Source organism: Gallinula chloropus (genome assembly GCF_964237585.1).
Source record: "Gallinula chloropus genome assembly, chromosome: 5".
NCBI lineage: Eukaryota > Metazoa > Chordata > Aves > Gruiformes > Rallidae > Gallinula > Gallinula chloropus.
In genome coordinates, this window is record NC_140090.1 from 19,852,521 (window position 1) to 19,870,817 (window position 18,297).

General features: G+C 35.3%; 1 protein-coding gene across 16 annotated transcripts in view; it reads right to left on the reverse strand.

Moving 5' to 3' along the window:
- Nucleotides 1–4,914: 4,914 nt before the first annotated feature.
- LOC311192037 (sodium channel protein type 2 subunit alpha) overlaps nucleotides 4,915–18,297 on the reverse strand; it is a gene marked incomplete at both ends in the record, with an annotated part of 59,231 nt that continues 45,848 nt past the window's right edge. For 14 of the 16 annotated variants that reach the window (XM_084264425.1, XM_084264435.1, XM_084264430.1 and 11 more), the window contains 7 exons: nucleotides 4,915–6,107; nucleotides 6,942–7,212; nucleotides 8,096–8,220; nucleotides 9,087–9,228; nucleotides 10,246–10,299; nucleotides 13,856–14,137; nucleotides 16,490–16,612. In XM_084264425.1, coding sequence (XP_084120551.1) covers nucleotides 4,915–6,107; nucleotides 6,942–7,212; nucleotides 8,096–8,220; nucleotides 9,087–9,228; nucleotides 10,246–10,299; nucleotides 13,856–14,137; nucleotides 16,490–16,612 — 2,190 coding nt within the window. Of the gene's footprint in view, nucleotides 6,108–6,941; nucleotides 7,213–8,095; nucleotides 8,221–9,086; nucleotides 9,229–10,241; nucleotides 10,300–13,855; nucleotides 14,138–16,489; nucleotides 16,613–18,297 lie in introns of all 16 variants that reach the window. The other 2 variants (XM_084264437.1, XM_084264434.1) reach the window with 1 other exon arrangement.

Sequence of the window (18,297 nt, forward strand, 5' to 3'; positions counted from 1 at the left end):
AAATAAGGAAAACTTATTTTAACTATAAGGTTCTGTTGGTTCAGTGAACATTTTTCCTTTTCAGATTTTTTTTTCAAATTCATCATAGACGAAGACCTAAAGAAATGAACATAAATAAAAATCACAACAATGGTACTTTAGGAGAGTTAAGCTCTTAAATATAAAAATATTTATACAATTTTAATAATTCATGTATTAAGAATAATCATGTAACATGTAAGCCATATACTGGAGGAGAACCCTCTGAGTAAGGACTTTCTCAATTTTATGAATTCTCATCATAATTTTACCTTCTAAATTATTGACTCTTTTCTTCAATAAAATACAGCATGTAATTAATAATGGACTTAAGTGCTGAATACTCACAACTTGCTTTATGAATTAATGAATTTCATAGTAAATACATTTGCTGAGATACCTAACTTGCCATAATGGCATCCCCAGTTAACGTTATTATGGTGAGTCTGCTCCTTCATGGAGGAAATATTTTGGGTTTGTTTTGCCACCACACACTGAGCTTTCCTCCTTTGTTAATATTACTTTAGTGGTGAATTAGCTTCAGTTAATTCTGCAACTTCATTACTCTTTTATGACTATGCACATGTTAGTACTGCTGCATTAGCTCATGTGAGGCACTAGGATTTCTGGGAACACTTGCTTGGGAGCAGCATTAAGCTGTGCTACCATATGAATTAATTTGTGATGTACTCAACAAGTATATGTCTTCTTTCTGGGCATCCATGTGGAATTTTTTCAATCTAAAAACTCATTAAATAAAAGCTGTAAGTAGCAAACTTATACTAAGAGAGTGACCAAGATCTACTGTCAGCATTACAAATTCTCTCTTTTTGGCAATGCATGACAGATAAAAGGTTTGTTACATAGGGGAAGGTATTTTGTCTGTGGTTGGATACGTAGAAAAGTCACCTGTTTGTGGACGTGGATCAGTATAGTCATACAACGAGGATTTTAGTAGCCAATAAGGGTTCCCCCTTCGCTGGCTGGAAACCAGAGAAGTACTACAAGCACAATGTTGTAGGAGTATAAAACTGTTCTTGACTGGGATAACAGCACTACTGGTTGCCTAGTAGCATGTAGGGAATCCTTTCAATTGACATTTCTGTTCAGATGCTCTGGAAGCATAGGAGTGTGTAATGTGAGATTTAAATTGTACAATCTCTACTGGTTTCTGTGGCAAAAAGGAATAGGCAGAAGGGAAGAGAAGGTTCACAGAAGCAGCAAAGGGTAATTAGAAGGACATAGGTGCCCTCAAAGCAGTGAGCCTATTTCCAGGTTAAATCAAGACCCTCAGCTGTTTCTGCTGGTTGAGGCTGAAAGCATTGTCACTGTTTTCTCACATACTTGTGCCTGGTAATGAATCTGGGTACAGTAATCTTGCTTTTACTGAGTACTGAAAGAGACTCCAGGGTCCTAAAAATGAATGATGAATTGTCATTACTCTTGTAATGCTTGCCAACTTGTTCAGAGAGCAGAAGTTCTAAGGTTTTAGGTATTATTTTGAACAGGTAATATGAATTAGTAAAATACAATTACTAGATGGGAAATCAGGGACCAAAGACGTAGAAGAGCTCCAAAAGTCTCTGATAGTAAATGGCATAATTTATGGTGTTATATAAGGTAGTCAGAGAAGTGGTAGAATAAATAGTGTTCATAACTTTGACTTCAAGGATTTACATATTGACATTAACACAATGTGATTAGAGGATTCTCTAATTTGGGCCTGGAGGCCAGGTACTTGTAAGGATGCCCAGACAACTGCAGAAGGACATGTCTTGAGATTTAACCCCATATTCTAAGAGGGACAGGGACCAGCTCCAGCAACTAATGGTATGAGCAGGTTAGACAATTCTGTGTGTTCTTGGTAAAGGCACTTTTTTCTGTTGTAGGTAAAGCCATTCCTATAAGCACATACAGACATATGGCTTCCTTGTTGCATCCTACACCAACTCAGATGCTCATCACATTAGAGATCTTAATAGATTATAGTGTTATGATATTCCAAATTAATATTTGGCTAAAATATGGCTAATATGGCATAATATCTACAGATCAAGGGAACACTGGCAACATGCCAGCAAGCGAACTCCAGGAATATGAAATGTGGTAGTTTAAATTCAATAAGATAATGTTGTTTCGATCAGTATCTTTCTGCTCTTAAACAGCATATCCATCATAAGTCAAAAGTTACTGTGTAGTGTCCACATATTACCACTGTGAGTACTACTTAACACAGCTGAATCTGTGCAGCCCCTTTTTTGTGTGATCAAGTGAAATGGTATTTATTACTTTTGAGAATGATTGGAATAAAGAGAATCGCTGTACAATTAAACCAAACTTGTATCTGTTTGCAATGAGACCTGTGGATGAATGTTACATAGGAACAAACAGAGGAACTTCGCTGGAATGTTTGTTTGCATATTTAAGATTCATAGAGAATGGGCAGCTTTGGTAGCAGGAATGTGGAAAACTAAACCGAAAACTAAAGTACTGGGCAGTGCCTTTGTGGTTTGGAAAGGCTCTTGAGGGTTGACAGAAAGGCTGTTGGTGTGTATAGGTGTCCTGCGTTATCCCCAGGCAGTATACTTGTGACAAAAAAAGTAGTAATCAATAGGGTATGGTCAGAGTTCTTAGATTTCGTTTAAAATTGTTTAACATAAAAAAGTTATAATGTTGATAATAAGTTACCTAGTTGTAGTGATAAAGAAAACATTCTTAATTGGTACTAAACCAGTTTTCATCTTGCTTCAAGCAGCAGAAAGATAGAGACCAAAAAAAAAAAACCAATAAAAAATGAAATCTTTATTTTTGGCTCATTTGTAATAGTGTGTACGTTGTTTATGATAATAACAATTTCCTGCATGCATTTCACCAACACATTACAAGTCAAAAGCATTTGTGAAAGAAAGATTCCACATTTAATGTCAGCTTGTATATGAAACACAAAATGTCCCGATGTCCTTGATTATACAAATGTGCTGTTTTGTTCTTGGGAAATACCGTGGATCCTATTTGTACAAGTCTAGTGCAGCGTGATTCAGAAAGAATAAGAATAGGCTATGTAAACAGACACTGCAAGATAGCAAGGATTTCATGAACAATGAGACTATCTTGGAACTTCTGATTCAAACAGTGCTAGATATTCACACATTCCCCTAGTATTTCCTTGCTATGTCCTGTTACCAGAAGTATCTATTTGGAAACAAGCTGAGTTCCAGATTTACACAATTTACTTCACATTGAAATATATGCAAATATAATATTAAAACAAGATAGTCTACAAATACTTACTTTTTTTTTTAAAGTGTGATGATGCCAGTTTGAAATTACTGTGGTTAGAAAGTAAGTCAAGTGAATGAGGAAAGAAATATAAGAAACAGTGATCTAAACGTGAAGACGTTTTTCTTATATACAAAGCTGTTGCCCAATGGTATTTCTTTACATTATTTATATATGCTAACCACATTTTCAACAGGTTAAACAGTTTGCAGTATGGCCTGTACAGTCTGATTCTACACCATATAGTAACCACTTCAAATTTAAAATGTAAAACTAAAAAAGCTTATAAACAGCTGAAAACTATTGCTTGATGATTTGAAAGAATGAGGTCTGGTTGGACAATTTGATTCACTTTACCACTGACATGTGGCTTCCTATAGTGGAGACTCTGGACAGTGGAAGGAACAAGATACAGCAGCAAAAGCATTGACATGCAGCAGTGATACTCTCCAAACTATCTATAATGACACAGAATACACTATGTCCTTTTGAACACTGGCAAATTGCCCATACTGTGGTACTTATCTGATGCAAAGCCATTTAATTCTATGCTCAAATACGCACGACAGTATACTGTTAATATTTACATGGTAAAGGGCATTTATTGATTCATTGGATGTTGGCTATAATGAGAGAAGACAGTAACCAAAGGACAGTTTAGGGAAAAAAAAGAGCTGTTTAAAAAAAAAAAAAAAAGCAAAATAACTTCTAGGTATTTTTGGTGAAGCTATTTTTCCAGTGCCAAAACTGCACAATAGTTTTTAAGCTGTCAATGTTTTAACAAAAACAAGAACTTGTGCATGTTTAATGATTTGCATAAAAATAAGTCATTGCAGATTCCTATAAATTAGAGGAGATTTTCCAGGCACATTTATCTGGATGCACATAATCTGGATGCAGCCATACAAATAGTAAGAACGCCTCAAATTTAAGAGCAACCCTGAAACATGGAAGTTCTTAAAAACTTTAGCTTTGTGCAATGTCATATTTTTATTTACACATGATTGACAAGGGCAGCATGCCTATGCAAATCATTTCTTTCTGTACATTATAGAGAATCTGGGAGTAGAACACATGGTCCTCATACCTCTTTCCCCAACATAAAACCTATTACAAAAATAGTCACATATAATAGTAAACAACTTGTGAATTAAAAAATGATAAATACACTAATACTGATTTTGTAAAAATATGACAAATGTAGCAGTTGCATTACAAACAGTGAAGAGAATTAGTGTTCTACGTGTTTTGCAGTATGTGAAACAAAAAAGTATCGCTTTGCACTCATTTCATGCTCCATGGTCTCTGCGGAGCCACATTTTCCTCCCTTCTTAGCAGTGTCAGCTGTAGTGAAAACAGTAACCGCTTGTCAAGTTTGTAACCCTGATTCACAGAGTTGCATTTTGATGATGAAGGTTCACTGTTTTGTTATAGGCACTGACCTTAAGTATGTATATAATGTATATATATGCACACACGCACGCGCACACACACACACACATACGTATATATGTGTAAAAACTGTCAGTTTGGCATAAACCTCCTGCAGGAGTCCAGTGGATGCTTCATTCTCAACGACTGTAAACAAGTTGTCCCACAAGCAGATTTCTTAGATCTTTATTTTTTACTTTCCCTGACATCTTTACCTTTGCAGTTCTTTTCTGCTTTATCTTTTTCATATTTTTCTTTGTCTGGCTTTGTTACACTGTCATAAGAAGGTGGAGAAGTTGTAGAGGAGCTCTCATCTGTTTTTTCTGGAGTGGAGTTCCCATTTAGTTTATCAATAATTATCTCTTTTATAACTGGTCCATCTCCTTCTTTGTTTTTATTTCTGTTATAAATACTAGACACCTTTTTAACTTTTTGCTTTAAAATGTAACACCTGTAAGCCCGTTGAATAATGACAGCAGATACCTCCTCCTGCTTTCGTTTTAATGTGGTTGTAATTGGTTCATAAGAGACTTTCGAAGGATTGGCTGCCATAAACCGATCTTCCATCTGTATTCTGAGGGCATCCATCTCCCCACTTTCCCCCAAAACGCGCTTTGTGAAAGCAAACAAGATGTCAAGGCAGTGAATTCTGTCACCGCTTACCATGGGCAGATCCATTGCAATCAGCTGGACTTTGTTTGGTTTTGCTATAAGAAGAGGGGGATCTAATGAAGCTGCAAAATCAGACAGTTTACTGTATTCTATGAATTGTGTTGCATCTGGGTCAAACTTCTCCCAGACCTCATAGAACATCTCAAAGTCATCCTCGCTCAAGGGTTCAGCGCTTTCTTCAGTAGCAACACTGAAGTTCTCCAAAATCACAGCAATGTACATGTTCACCACTACCAGAAACGATATGATAATGTAGCTGACAAAGAAGAAAATCCCAACGGAAGGGTTGCCACAGTCACCTTTCACTGAGCTCCCCGGATGATCTTTATGAGGATCACAGTCTGGCTCCCCACTGTTAAGAATCGGGGCCAGCAAACCATCCCAGCCAGCAGAAGTGGTGATCTGAAATAGGCAGATCATGCTGTTGCCAAAGGTTTCAAAGTTGAACATGTCATCAATCCCAACTTCCCTCTTAACATAGGCAAAGTTGGACATGCCAAATATCGCATAGATGAACATGACCAGGAACAGCAGCAGCCCAATGTTGAACAAGGCAGGAAGAGACATCATCAAAGCAAAAAGCAGCGTGCGGATCCCCTTCGCGCCTTTAATGAGACGCAGGATTCGGCCGATTCTGGCAAGTCGGATGACTCTGAACAGTGTGGGGGATACAAAGTATTTCTCAATCATCTCAGCTAAGAACATACCTAGAGAAAAAAAAAAAGTGAATATTTAAAATATAATTTTAAATTTAATCATCCATTGCATATAGAAAGATTTGTTTATTGCTGTTTCCAAAACAGTATTGAAAGCTATTACTACAGTGAAAGCCCCTTCCTTATGTTGGAATGCTCTCTAGGAGATGGGAAGTAGGTGAAAGAAAGAAGACTGCCTGTAGCAAGGTAGCTAGTGGTTTCAGTTATAAAAGCAGCCTGGAAAGAGAAGCTTCTGTCTTAGATATAAATGGTTCTTCAAAATTGAACCTATTACTACTGTACTTTATGAAGTTCTATATTGGCTTAATTTCTGGAAATTAGTGTTTTGTTTTTTTTAAACTGAGGATCTACACTATATCTGTATAGCCTCTCTCAGGTGTATCACTCTTAAAGGCTTAAGTTTGGTCACACAATTGATTTGTACCTTGGAGAGTCATTAGTTTTTAGCTGACTGAAATCTAAATATTCATTAAGACCTTAGCAAAAGCAATTAAAAATCCCACCCCCTTCACATACTTTTCAGTTTTAGTACTGAAATCAAGTATGTGGTTAGTTCACATATGTCACTAAACGTTCCTCTTTATATTTGTACACTCTAATGTGCCAAATAGTTCCATTTTGTCTTTTGATGTGGAAGATGACAATGAATATAATGGGAGAGATAAAAATCATAACATTTAATATATTGCGTGCTATAAAGTATGAAGATAGGAATCTGTAAGTCATATAGGAAATGGAAAATTTCATATTCTGTATCATACGTTCTTGAAACAAGAATTCCCATTTTGTTCCACTAGTTTTTTCTTGAAAAGGAATTGCTCTTACCTACTATGGAGAGAATCACAACCACAAAATCAAAAATGTTCCAGCCTATAGTGAAGTAGTAATGACGAAGTGAAATCAATTTCAGGACACATTCTCCAGTGAAGAGGATAATGAACACAAGGTTAATCCGGGATAAAATTGTTTCCATTTCTTTACTCTGGTCATCTGTTTCTACCATCATTGTGACCATGTTAAGGCAGATGAGTATCATGATGCTGATGTCAAATACTTGTTTGGTTACAAAATCAAAGACCATGCCTTGGAATTTGTTCTGCAAAACCAAAGATGGAATATAGTTTATACTTTGAAAATATCTGTCTTTGCAAATGCCAAATGTGAGGGCAACTCCCTACAAGATTCAGGAATGCAGAGCAAGACCCATTGACAATACATCTGTTAACATAAACCAAATTCATGTTGGTTTGTGTCTCATCTTATTAAAGCACATCAAGAAGTGTACAACCATTGGCTGAAAGGGAAGAGAAACAGTGAGATAATAATAGTAATAATACTGACCATTGATATTTTTGGTTTAAAAAGATGCTGTAACTTGATACCCAGAAAAAATACCAGCCAAACTAATTTCCTTATCTTTATTCTTAGCTGCTTTTAATAGCTTAGAAAGACAGGTTTTAACTACTTGTTGCATAAGGTGCAACAAGTATTTTAATTTTCCTCAACATTGTAGACTTCTTTAAATATCAGAGTAGTTACTTATAGACAAATTTATCCTAGTTACCCTAGAACATTTTTATTCTGTAAGATTATCTGCATCTCTTTTTCACATTAGGTGACCACTGTCCCCTTCTGTCTTCAGTAGCAAGGGTCAGTGCATCCCCATTTTCTACAAATTCTCTGGGAGGAGAAAACCCAGAAAATTAAAATTTTCCATGGGTAACAAGGACCAATAAATAGTTAATTTATCAAATTAACCTTACTAAATCCTATAGTCCATGTTTCAGAGAGTAAGTTTTTAAATGTAAAATAAACTACTCTGCTGACTTAGAAAAAGATGGAGGATGAAAAATTCTACCTTTACAAGAAAATAAATGTGAAAAAATGTTTTCTTTCCAGACATATAACCTCTTGCTGGCTGCAATATATTCCAAAATGCGTATTTAATATTGGGGCTATTAAAAACAAATCACTCTTACCACTGGCCTTGGTATAGGTTTCTGTGGCTTTTTGGATCCCAGTTTTTTCATTGCATTGTAATATTTCTTCTGTTCTTCTGTCATAAATATATCCTGACCTCCAAAGTAAAGAAATAATAACAAAACTAATTACTATCATGTCCACACATAGCAGTATGTGTTTCTGTTTTATATTATTAAGTCTGATTTCTATAACAAAAGCAATTTTTTCCAGGTATTTAGAGTGTGTATGATCATATGCATTCCTAACACACAGACACACACACACACGCCTCTTACTGGTGCCTTGTTAGGCTGATGGTTAGTTTTTCCAGTGTCTTCACGCTCACTTTTTGCTGCTTGCTATGGTTCTTGCTATACCAACGCTGTGAAATAACTTGCTGGTTAGGATATGTTTAGTGCATAGGAGCCTCACTAGTGTCTTACATATTCTAAATTCTAGACAGGCTTTTAGGATCACAGCTAGCCAGGTCTCAAAGTGGGGTAACTCTGTGTCAAGGGAGAACATTTGGGTCTAATCTGTGGGGTTTAATGACAAAAAACTGACTAACTTAAATTAGCCTTTGTTAAAAGGTGCAAATGCTACCAGTCAGGTGTGCAACTGATTGAATTTCAGTATAAAGTAAATTGTGCTTATTTATCAGTCTGAAGTAACTCAGGTGGAAACACAATGTCAAAGTCAGTGTCAATATTATTATTTGCTAATAAATAAGAGATTATATTTGTAATTTCTCACAAAAGTTAGAAAAATAGAGCTCATCTGTAGACAATTTGCAAATTATTATGAGCTGATTCGTGATTTGTACCTCTTTCTTTGTGAAAATGCTGAAATGCATAGGTCAAAATCATATCTGCAGATTTAATACATAATATGTTAAACCATAATTTTTATTCAAGAATTTAAAACAACTTGACTTTTATTAGCTTTACACAAATAACATTAATTTATTAGAGATGATAATTTATGTCACTATGGAAACATTTAAAATACTTATCTTCTTTTTTTGTTGGTTGAAGTTGTCTATAATGACACCAATGAAAAGGTTCAAGGTGAAGAATGATCCAAATATGATGAAGATGACAAAATAAAGATACATATACAAGTTGTCCTCATACTTAGGTTGATCTTCTACCTACAAAATATTATAAAATTTATTACCCATGACAATACTAGATGTAAAAATACATTGTCTGTAACTTATGAAGAGGTATATGCTACTCAGCTAGAAAAGCTATAAACTACATTCAGTTATTAAAAGGACCCAACATGTCCATTCCAATCAATATTAGGAGAACTGGAAGCTGACAGAATGATTACTCATATTGAATTTTAAAGTAAATGTGCACACAGGTATGTTTATGTGTGTGCATATACAAAAAGTTGCTCTTATAGAAGGAAGAAGCAACCTGAGACTGAGAGCAGTCATTAGGACTTAAACTTTTAACAGTATAAACCTAAAAATTTTATATTGTGTTCAGTACATTTTTATGCAATAAAATCAATCAATTTTACTATCACCTAAATCTCCCTGGAACATTTTTGTCTTCCATGAGTGCTCTTACATCTAGCTAAGAGCAGGTGTTTTCAGTAAATTTTTAGTGGGTATATGTTTTACAAAATCATTGAATTGCGGCAAATTTCTAAGAAGGATTTTGTTATTTTCCCAATTTTTCTAGATTCCACATATCAACACCCACACCTCTACTGCATAATGGAGAATGTAGAAATGCTGAACTTAATGAAACAGGATATATCACTCTGGAAGATGAGTATCCCTGTGACATGACAAATATAACTAATGTGACTATAAGCTATGTTGTATTGAATTGGTTCAGGGATCTGTGTTGCACTTCTTTGTACAATGTGAACATAGTTTAGTTTTGTAGATTTTCCCAAGAAAAGTCCAGTTAAGTTAGTTTAACTTGTTTGGCTAAACAGAAGGAAGGCAGATTAATTCTCCCCACTACAAATTCTAAGAATCATGAAGTTACATACACTTTCCTTTCTAGACTAAATTTATCCAGAAAAAATATATATTGCTCCTGATTATAGCATTTAATATTACTGTACATGTGGCTGTTTAAATTCTATATTCTGAATATATATCAGAATATAATCAGTAGATCATCTTTCAGAGTCGTACACTTACATCTCGTGAATCAACAGCAGCATACATAATATCCATCCATCCTTTGAAAGTAGCCTAGAAATAAAATACAGTTGTTTACCTTTCCTATAAAAATTCATAAAGTGGAAAATAACTAGGTCACAGGATTTGGACCTTAACTTCTAATATAATCATACAGAAATTTATAAACCACTTTTAATAACGCATGCCTAATAATATACTTAAAATAGGTTTTTAAAAATTACATTTTAGTTAATCCAAAGATGATAAAACGCAGGCTCTGAAGGTCTCAGCAGTAACAGTGTTTGGAGCTGCAGTTGTTTACTTTGCAGATGAAGAGTGGCAGACTAAGATACACTTTAGTGCTGGAGGTATTCAGGTAGAATCTACTAGAATCACTCATGTTGACAGCCATTTTATCAAGTTTAGAGCAGTAATTGAAAGACTCAGCAATACAACTCCTGAACAGATGCCAACATGCATCTGAATGTTTTTGCTATGGCTAAACTGCCATTGTATTTCTAGAAGTTTTAGTCCCACATAACTAAAACACATAGACTGTTCACAATAGAATTGTACATTGGTTCTTGAGGGATAAGAGTTACAGAAGACCAAAAACTGAATTGTTGAAGAGTTGTGATTAACTCTTATAAAACTTTGGGCTGAGTTCCTAGAGAGATTTGACTTTGACAAAGTAGAATGAAGGGAACAAAAGATCTGCCATCATTACTCTAAGGAGGTGATTTTCATGAATGTGTAATGTTCACTTTCTGAGGAACACCTAAAGGGTTGATGTGACATGCTAGTTGAAGTTGTGAGTGTCTGTTCATTAGCCAGGGTTTCCAAGCTTATTCACAATAAAGAAAAAAAGAGCTAAAAGCCTACAAAATGAACAGATAAAGTTCTGTGACAAGAGGGAAGAATGCTGCCAATCAATGTGATTGATAAAGCACTTCAACTTTATTGCAAGCACACACTTCCTTTTATACATTCCTACCACGTGTTATATTTGTCATATTCTAATTGGCTCTTAACTAAAGGTTACATTTACATACTCCACCCATCTTGCAGCTTGGGAATCATGTCTCTTTCAGTCCCAGGAACACTGAATTCTTATCACACCTCCTGCTCCCACATCTGGTGGCCTTGCTGCATGATACACAAGAATATGCTGACCGATTGCTGACCCTTCTGTTCTCAACAAGATGGCGTGGGGCCTAATCTTACTAAGCTACACAGGCGACTGCTTGAACAACTGCTCCATAGGCTCATGGCCTTGCTTCTCAAGCCATTCTGCAACAATAAAGAGCATCTCTCCTGAGGAGATTCAGGAGAGGAACTATCCCAGAGAGTATATTTGCATCTGTGCTTGCCAGAAGTAGCTTTGGCACTTTGCTATGGCTACTAGTTTTCACAGCAGAAAACTTGCACTCTGGGAGTGTTCATGTCCTACTGAATCTTGCACTGCAATGCAGATTTACTAAGAAGATATGCTTGGAGCCAAGCTTCATAGATCTTTTTGACTCAGTTGACAATTGACAGCCATTTGGTGCAGTTTGCACAGCAGTACGAGGATTAGAGTTTGACAAGAGCAATAAATACAGGAGGAGAGTGGAGGGAGAATTTTGGTGGAGACAATCAGCTGAAGGGGTGACATAATACAGGCTCAATGATCCCTTTATCACTGCAGGAAAAAAAAGGGCAGAAGGGAATATTTGAAAAGGAAAGTAATGAAAAATCAGAATAAACAGAAATAAAGAGAGAGAAGAAGAATGAAAGGTCCACAGTAGTGATGTAGTAATTAAAAATTAACACTGTCTGGGTTGGTGACACAGATGACATTTAGACACAGCTTCAAGAGACTAGAAGTTTTCCTTGTATATCTTCAGAAGCAAATATTTATAATAAGATGGTTCACTTTAGTCTCTAGTACAAGGGTAGCAAGGAGTCAGAGAATTAGAATGACCATTCAGTACTACTACTCAGCACATGCGAGTCACATTGCCTTCAGAGGTAAAACATTTTAAGCCAGGTAGTTAATTTGGGAATAAGGTTATCTAGGTGTACTGACTTGCTCTGAGGTAGAAGGGACAAGAGTATCATTCTTAGATAACCCGGGGATATTAGAGCAGTAAGAATCCCATGGCATTTCAGACATCTTTTCATACTGTGAAGCTGTGTGCCAAGTTGGACAAGTGATTGTACAGATCTCAATCAACTAAATATAATTGCTTGCTTTCTTGCTTGTAGTTTGGATCAAATAGCTATCAGAAGCTTCATTCTAAGCCAAAGAGCCTGTAAAGAGTTAAGGTCTTTATTCCTCTGGTATAAATAAAACGTATGCTCAGTACCTAGAACAAAGACATTTCTGTACCACATTGCATAGGCCAAGGACCTGAAGGGGAAATAAAACTTACAGACTTTGTGTAAGTAATAGTAATTAATAGAATGAATATGCCGTGCAATACCGTAACATCAAATACTTCACAAGAATAATACTATATAGAATCTGTGATTCTGTAAATAACATATTTATTTAGTACATTATAGTGCTGCTTTAACAAGCATTAATAGAGTATGGTATTTACAAATCAGGAGTGTTTTTCATGATAAAGGTATTTTACATTTTCCTACTTCACCCACAGTTTAATGTCTTTGTAGTTTCATATACTTCTTAATGAAGTATATTTTATTTTAGTAGTAAGAACTGTTTATCTGCAAACATCAATAATACTCAATTAGGATCTGTCTATCAGTAACTATCCCAGTTGCCATAAGCAGCTCCTTCTTCCACAGGATTTCAGATCTCATACAGAAGGGTTATGATGATAGCAAAAGAATTTGCTCCATGCTACATGAAAGGCTGGGCACCCTAATCTGAGATTTTGCATTGTTTATGATTCTTTTCCCTAACTCTGCTTCCAGGTCTGGAAAATCAAGCCCCTATTTAACAAATATCTTCACTGGAGACACCAGATTGATATATGTCTATTTTTACCATCTAATTTACAAACTGTTTCATTGCGTGGTTGTAGACATGAAGAAAAATCCACTCTCCCTTGACTAGGCTGTTGCCAAGAGAAAAAGTATTTTACAGTGCCAGAAGTGCCTAAGTTAATGGATTTTGACTGTGAAAGAACGTTGATGTGGATGTGTAATGATACCTAGAAAGGAATATGTGGGAGGCATTGGCAGTAGTTGCTCACTTTAGTCCAGTCAGTCACTTAGGATGTCTGCCCTCTTTTAAGAAGCTGTCTGCCCTCTTGTCTTACAAGGTAACAGAGCTCATTAAGGAGGGGAGAGACCTTTTCAATAATTAGAGGGACTTCTGAGCCTTGTCCACCATGGGAAGACTGCATTCCTGGAGTATTACACCACTAAAAAACTGTTGTACCTTTTTTCACTTGCTACTTTCACATTATTGCCATAATGATGATACTGTATTCTTCCTTTGAATGTAAAGTTACTCTAGTATCATTAATGGAAACATTACAGGTAAAAATGCAATAGAGTTATGTAAGCTGTACATAATTGCAATGAAATAATTATTCACTCCTTAACAGTCCTAACTTGCCCATGTTTCCCAGAATTATTTAAAAAGTGCAAAAAGAAAATATAAAAATTTACTTACTACTTGAAGCAGAGCAAGATATCCAGCTCCTACATTATCGAAATTTACTTTCACATTTTTCCATCGAGCAGTTTGATTGTTTTTTATGAGTTCCTCACATTGAGTATAATTGTTGACATCACCGACATCAAACATCTCACCAGTTGTGGTGTTGACACAGTGATAGAATTTGCCAGCAAACAGATTTACTCCCATGATGCTGAAGATGAGCCAGAATATAAGACAAACCAGCAATACATTCATGATAGATGGAATTGCTCCTACAAGGGCATTTACAACCACCTAGTGTACAAATTAGACAAAATATCCTCTTAGTTTATGAACAGAAAAATAAAAATACTTTAAAAAATTTAAAACAGTATGGAATGGATAGTTAAAATATTACATTAAATATTAATGGGGAATCATTAATTAAGTTTCAATAAAAAAAACTAGTGAGATTGAAAAAAAGCAAGAAATAAAACAATATGGAAACTAAGAGAATGCAGAAATCTGAAAAAAACCTCAAAAAGCAAAAGAAAACCTGTTAGTAGCAAGATGGAGTCTTAGAATTTGTGTGCTCTAGAGAAAAAGAGAGAAATAAATGTTACATTCCAACAATACAAATCAAAATCTATAAACAGAAAATAAACCAGAAAAAGCTCAAAGAATGATGAAGTGGAAGACTGAATAAAAATATCTGCATGTGAAACTATCATGACTAATGATTTTATTCTCAGAGTATTTTAGCAACTACATACAACATAACATAATTAAGCATATCTTATTTAGTTTTTAATAGCAGCATCTTATATAACACTTGGTTTTAAATTGACTTGCTCACTATAGTTGCTTTTCCACTTCCCATTAGGTTTTTTTTTAATCAGCTGCATTTAATACGGTTGAGCTACTCTTTATGGGCAAGTAGCACTAGAAGATCAGATTAAATCCCCTGACAAAAATTTTCTTTTACTTACTGTGATTGAACTAAAAGAAAGCTGCAGATATTCAGGCAATAATTTTCTACAAAATCAGTAGAGATCAGTTTGTGTATAGTTTTGAAAATAGTAGCATTTTTAATTCACTGATTTGACTGAACGTAGTCTAAGATAAGTAGAGGTTTTGCCCATTTATTAGATAGGGGCTTTTGAGTTTGCAATGCAAGTAAAACATAGTGGGGATGGCAATGTGCCACAGGACACACTCCCCTACACTGGTTAGTGTGGCCACCTCTAGAATACCAGCATCCTCAACCCAGACAGGAACCACACGATTTATCTGGAAACTTAAGACCTGTGGCCAAACTGTAAACATGTATTGCAGCATCTGGGTATTTTGAGGTGGAAGATTAAAGGGGAATTTCTCAATTACATTACCTTGTTTATTTTTTCATACATAATTTTTTTCTATGAAATCACATAGTCTGCATTTTCAGCAGACAGCTTGTAATTGTTTGGGTTTTTTCATCAGACTGGCAAAATATGAAAATAATCATTTCCTCAACAGGAAGGATTTAGCTGTGTAGGAGGAGAGGTAAGATGGCAGCAGATGCATTCATATGAAGTAAAGGATACTAGCGGAGAAAATTATTTCCCATCTCTCCAATTCTATACTTCCAACTCCATCCTTATTTCGCATATCTGTTCAGAGAGCCTTTCCCTAAAACTACAGCATTCATTGTGAGATTTTTTTTTCTGCCATGCAAATAGACAGGGAGCCACAGGGTGACTTTAGTTTCTGGTGTGTCACTTGTCTTTTGTGTTGTTTCATTTTGTTTCCCAGTTAATCCAATTCCAACGTGAACCACTCACAATATTCACAGAATAGAATTCAGCTACAGAAATTTATAAAATAAATCACCTGCTAAACCGGTGAAAAAACCCCCAACTCTCTGTTCTAAAATTTCCCATGTCCTTTTATTTTGCTATATAGATGTCCACAAATAAATTGTAATTTTAACAGTCAGTGGTTTGGGAAAACAACTCTGAAGCAGTGAGCAGGCAAATTTAATGAGCTCAAGGTCCAATTTCCAAATGTAAGCTGTATACATCTTGTTTTAAGGACATGTTGGAAGGAACTTTTTGACACACATTTTTCCATGCATTCCCATTCTGGAGTTCTTTGCAGAAGGCTTGAGTGTCATAAAATCATAGAATAGTTTTGGTTGCAAAAGACCTTCAAGATCATTGTGTCCAACCATCTATCAGGTCCTACTAGGTCCAGCACTAGACCATGTGACCAAGTACAACATCTACTCTCCTTCTAAATCCCTCCTGGCTGCCCACCTCCCTGGGCAGCCTGTACCAATATCTAGCGACCCTTTCAGTAAAGAATTTTTTTCTAATACCCAACCTAAACTTACCCTCATGCAACTTCAGATCACTTCCTCTTCTTCTGTCACTAGCTACCAGGGAGAAAAAGACCATCCTCCACCTCACTACAGCCACCTTTTAGGTAGTTGTAGAGAGCAATGACGTCTCCCCTCAATCTCCTTTACTCTAGACTAAACAAGCCCAGCTCCGTAAGATTTGTCTTCTAAACCCTTCACCAACTCTGCAGCCCTTCTCTGGACACGCACAAGCATCTCAATGTCACACATCTCCATTAAGTTTGTTATGTATATACATTCATTCAGATTCACTTGTTTTATCTCACCCTCATTCCTTCAAATCGTGACAAGGCTCTTAAAGGTCTTAAAGCTCTTAGTGTCCGAAGCGATTTAATGGCACCGAGTTCAGAATAGCCCAAAGCATTGGCTATTAAACTAACCAATGACACCTATACAAATACAGAAAAAATATGATTATAAAAATTGTTCTACACTGTTTATTTAGAAAGAATACAGATTTGATCAACAGAAAGTTCAACAGTGACAAATGCAAGAACACCATTCTTGCTTATAGTGACATTGGAGGTGCAAACCTACAGTTTTCAAACTTGCTGGAAAGGCAAGAGGTCATATGAAGGCATATTTGAAAAAGAATTATATGCTATTAAATATCTGTTATAGCTGGATGGGGTTTAACAGTCAGATGGAAGCCCACTATTGGTGAAGGATAAAATTTTCAGAAATATTTAAATACAAAATACAAAACAGCCGTACATTGCATAAGTTCATCAAGGTTCAACTTTCCAAGCAATTTGAAATGCTGAATACATTAATAATACTGACAGTATTATTAATATCTATAATCACTAATATTATCCTAAATAATGTAGTTTAATTAGTTTATGTTATGAATATTCTAAGTCAAACATTCAGCTCATAGCAACAACAGCCAGGGTATCTATGAAATATATATTGACAGAGGTGGCACTTTCTCACTTGCCTGACAAATCTCAATATTTTTTTCCCTCTTCTAAGTACATGAAAATACTATGGTATAGATATTAACAGATTATAACATTATAACAGTAAGTGCTTTATTATCTACAACAGCAGTGACCACCTGATTCACATTGCCAGGATTTTATATAAAGCAACCTACTTCAGAAAGAAACAATTTGTGAAAGAACTTAATTTACTTACTTTGAGTAGTTTTGGAGTGGGGAAATACCATACCTTACTTGTATTTTATTCAGTTCTACCACCAAAAGCATAGAAGACACATAAATGAACATAGGCATATTTGAGAAAACCCTCAAATGTTCATTTCTGTACCTCAGTCTAGAGAATTCTTCAAATAATTTGCTGCACAGAAACAGACATTCACTGATAATGGTGGTACGATTTTCCCATTATATGAAAAGGTGGTTTCCTATATACTTAAATCCATAAAGAACAGTTATATGAATCATAAACAGAAGAGTTACAAGATTATGTCTCAAAAGGACAATCTAGAGCAGATAGAACTCAATTGTTCATTACTATGTTGCTACCTAACAGAAAAATAGATTTTTAGCGAGTTCATACCACTGTACCTTTCAACTGGATCACATCTCAGGATGTAAACCTTTTATCAAAGGACAGGTTTATTTTACTGCTGTAATGGATAATTTTGTAAAGGAACTTACTGAGATTTATAAACACATTAAAAAAAAATTAACTGATTTTCTCTAGTCTGTTACTGAAGACTGTTCGCTTACAAAAGGTAACATTATTTTTTGCCATTGCATTAATAATTGTAATTGTTGGTAATAATTGTGATTAATACAATTGATTTGTCCTGTGATTTTAAGTGAGAGAGTTCTTTTTTCTCATTTGCCACTCTTAATATATTCCAGAGATAACAAGACATGGAGTTATCTGTATTTTTAGTAGAATATTCATTCATCAACAAGATACCTAGACATGACAATAAATTTTAGTATAAAGACAGAACATTTTGTGGATTAAAAATAAACTGTGAAATATATATTAAGAAGATAAATCCCTCATTGGGAAAGCAAGACATCTCTTTTAAAATTGAACTCACATTAATGATTTCTTAATTTTATACCCAGACTAGCACTAAGGCTTAGTT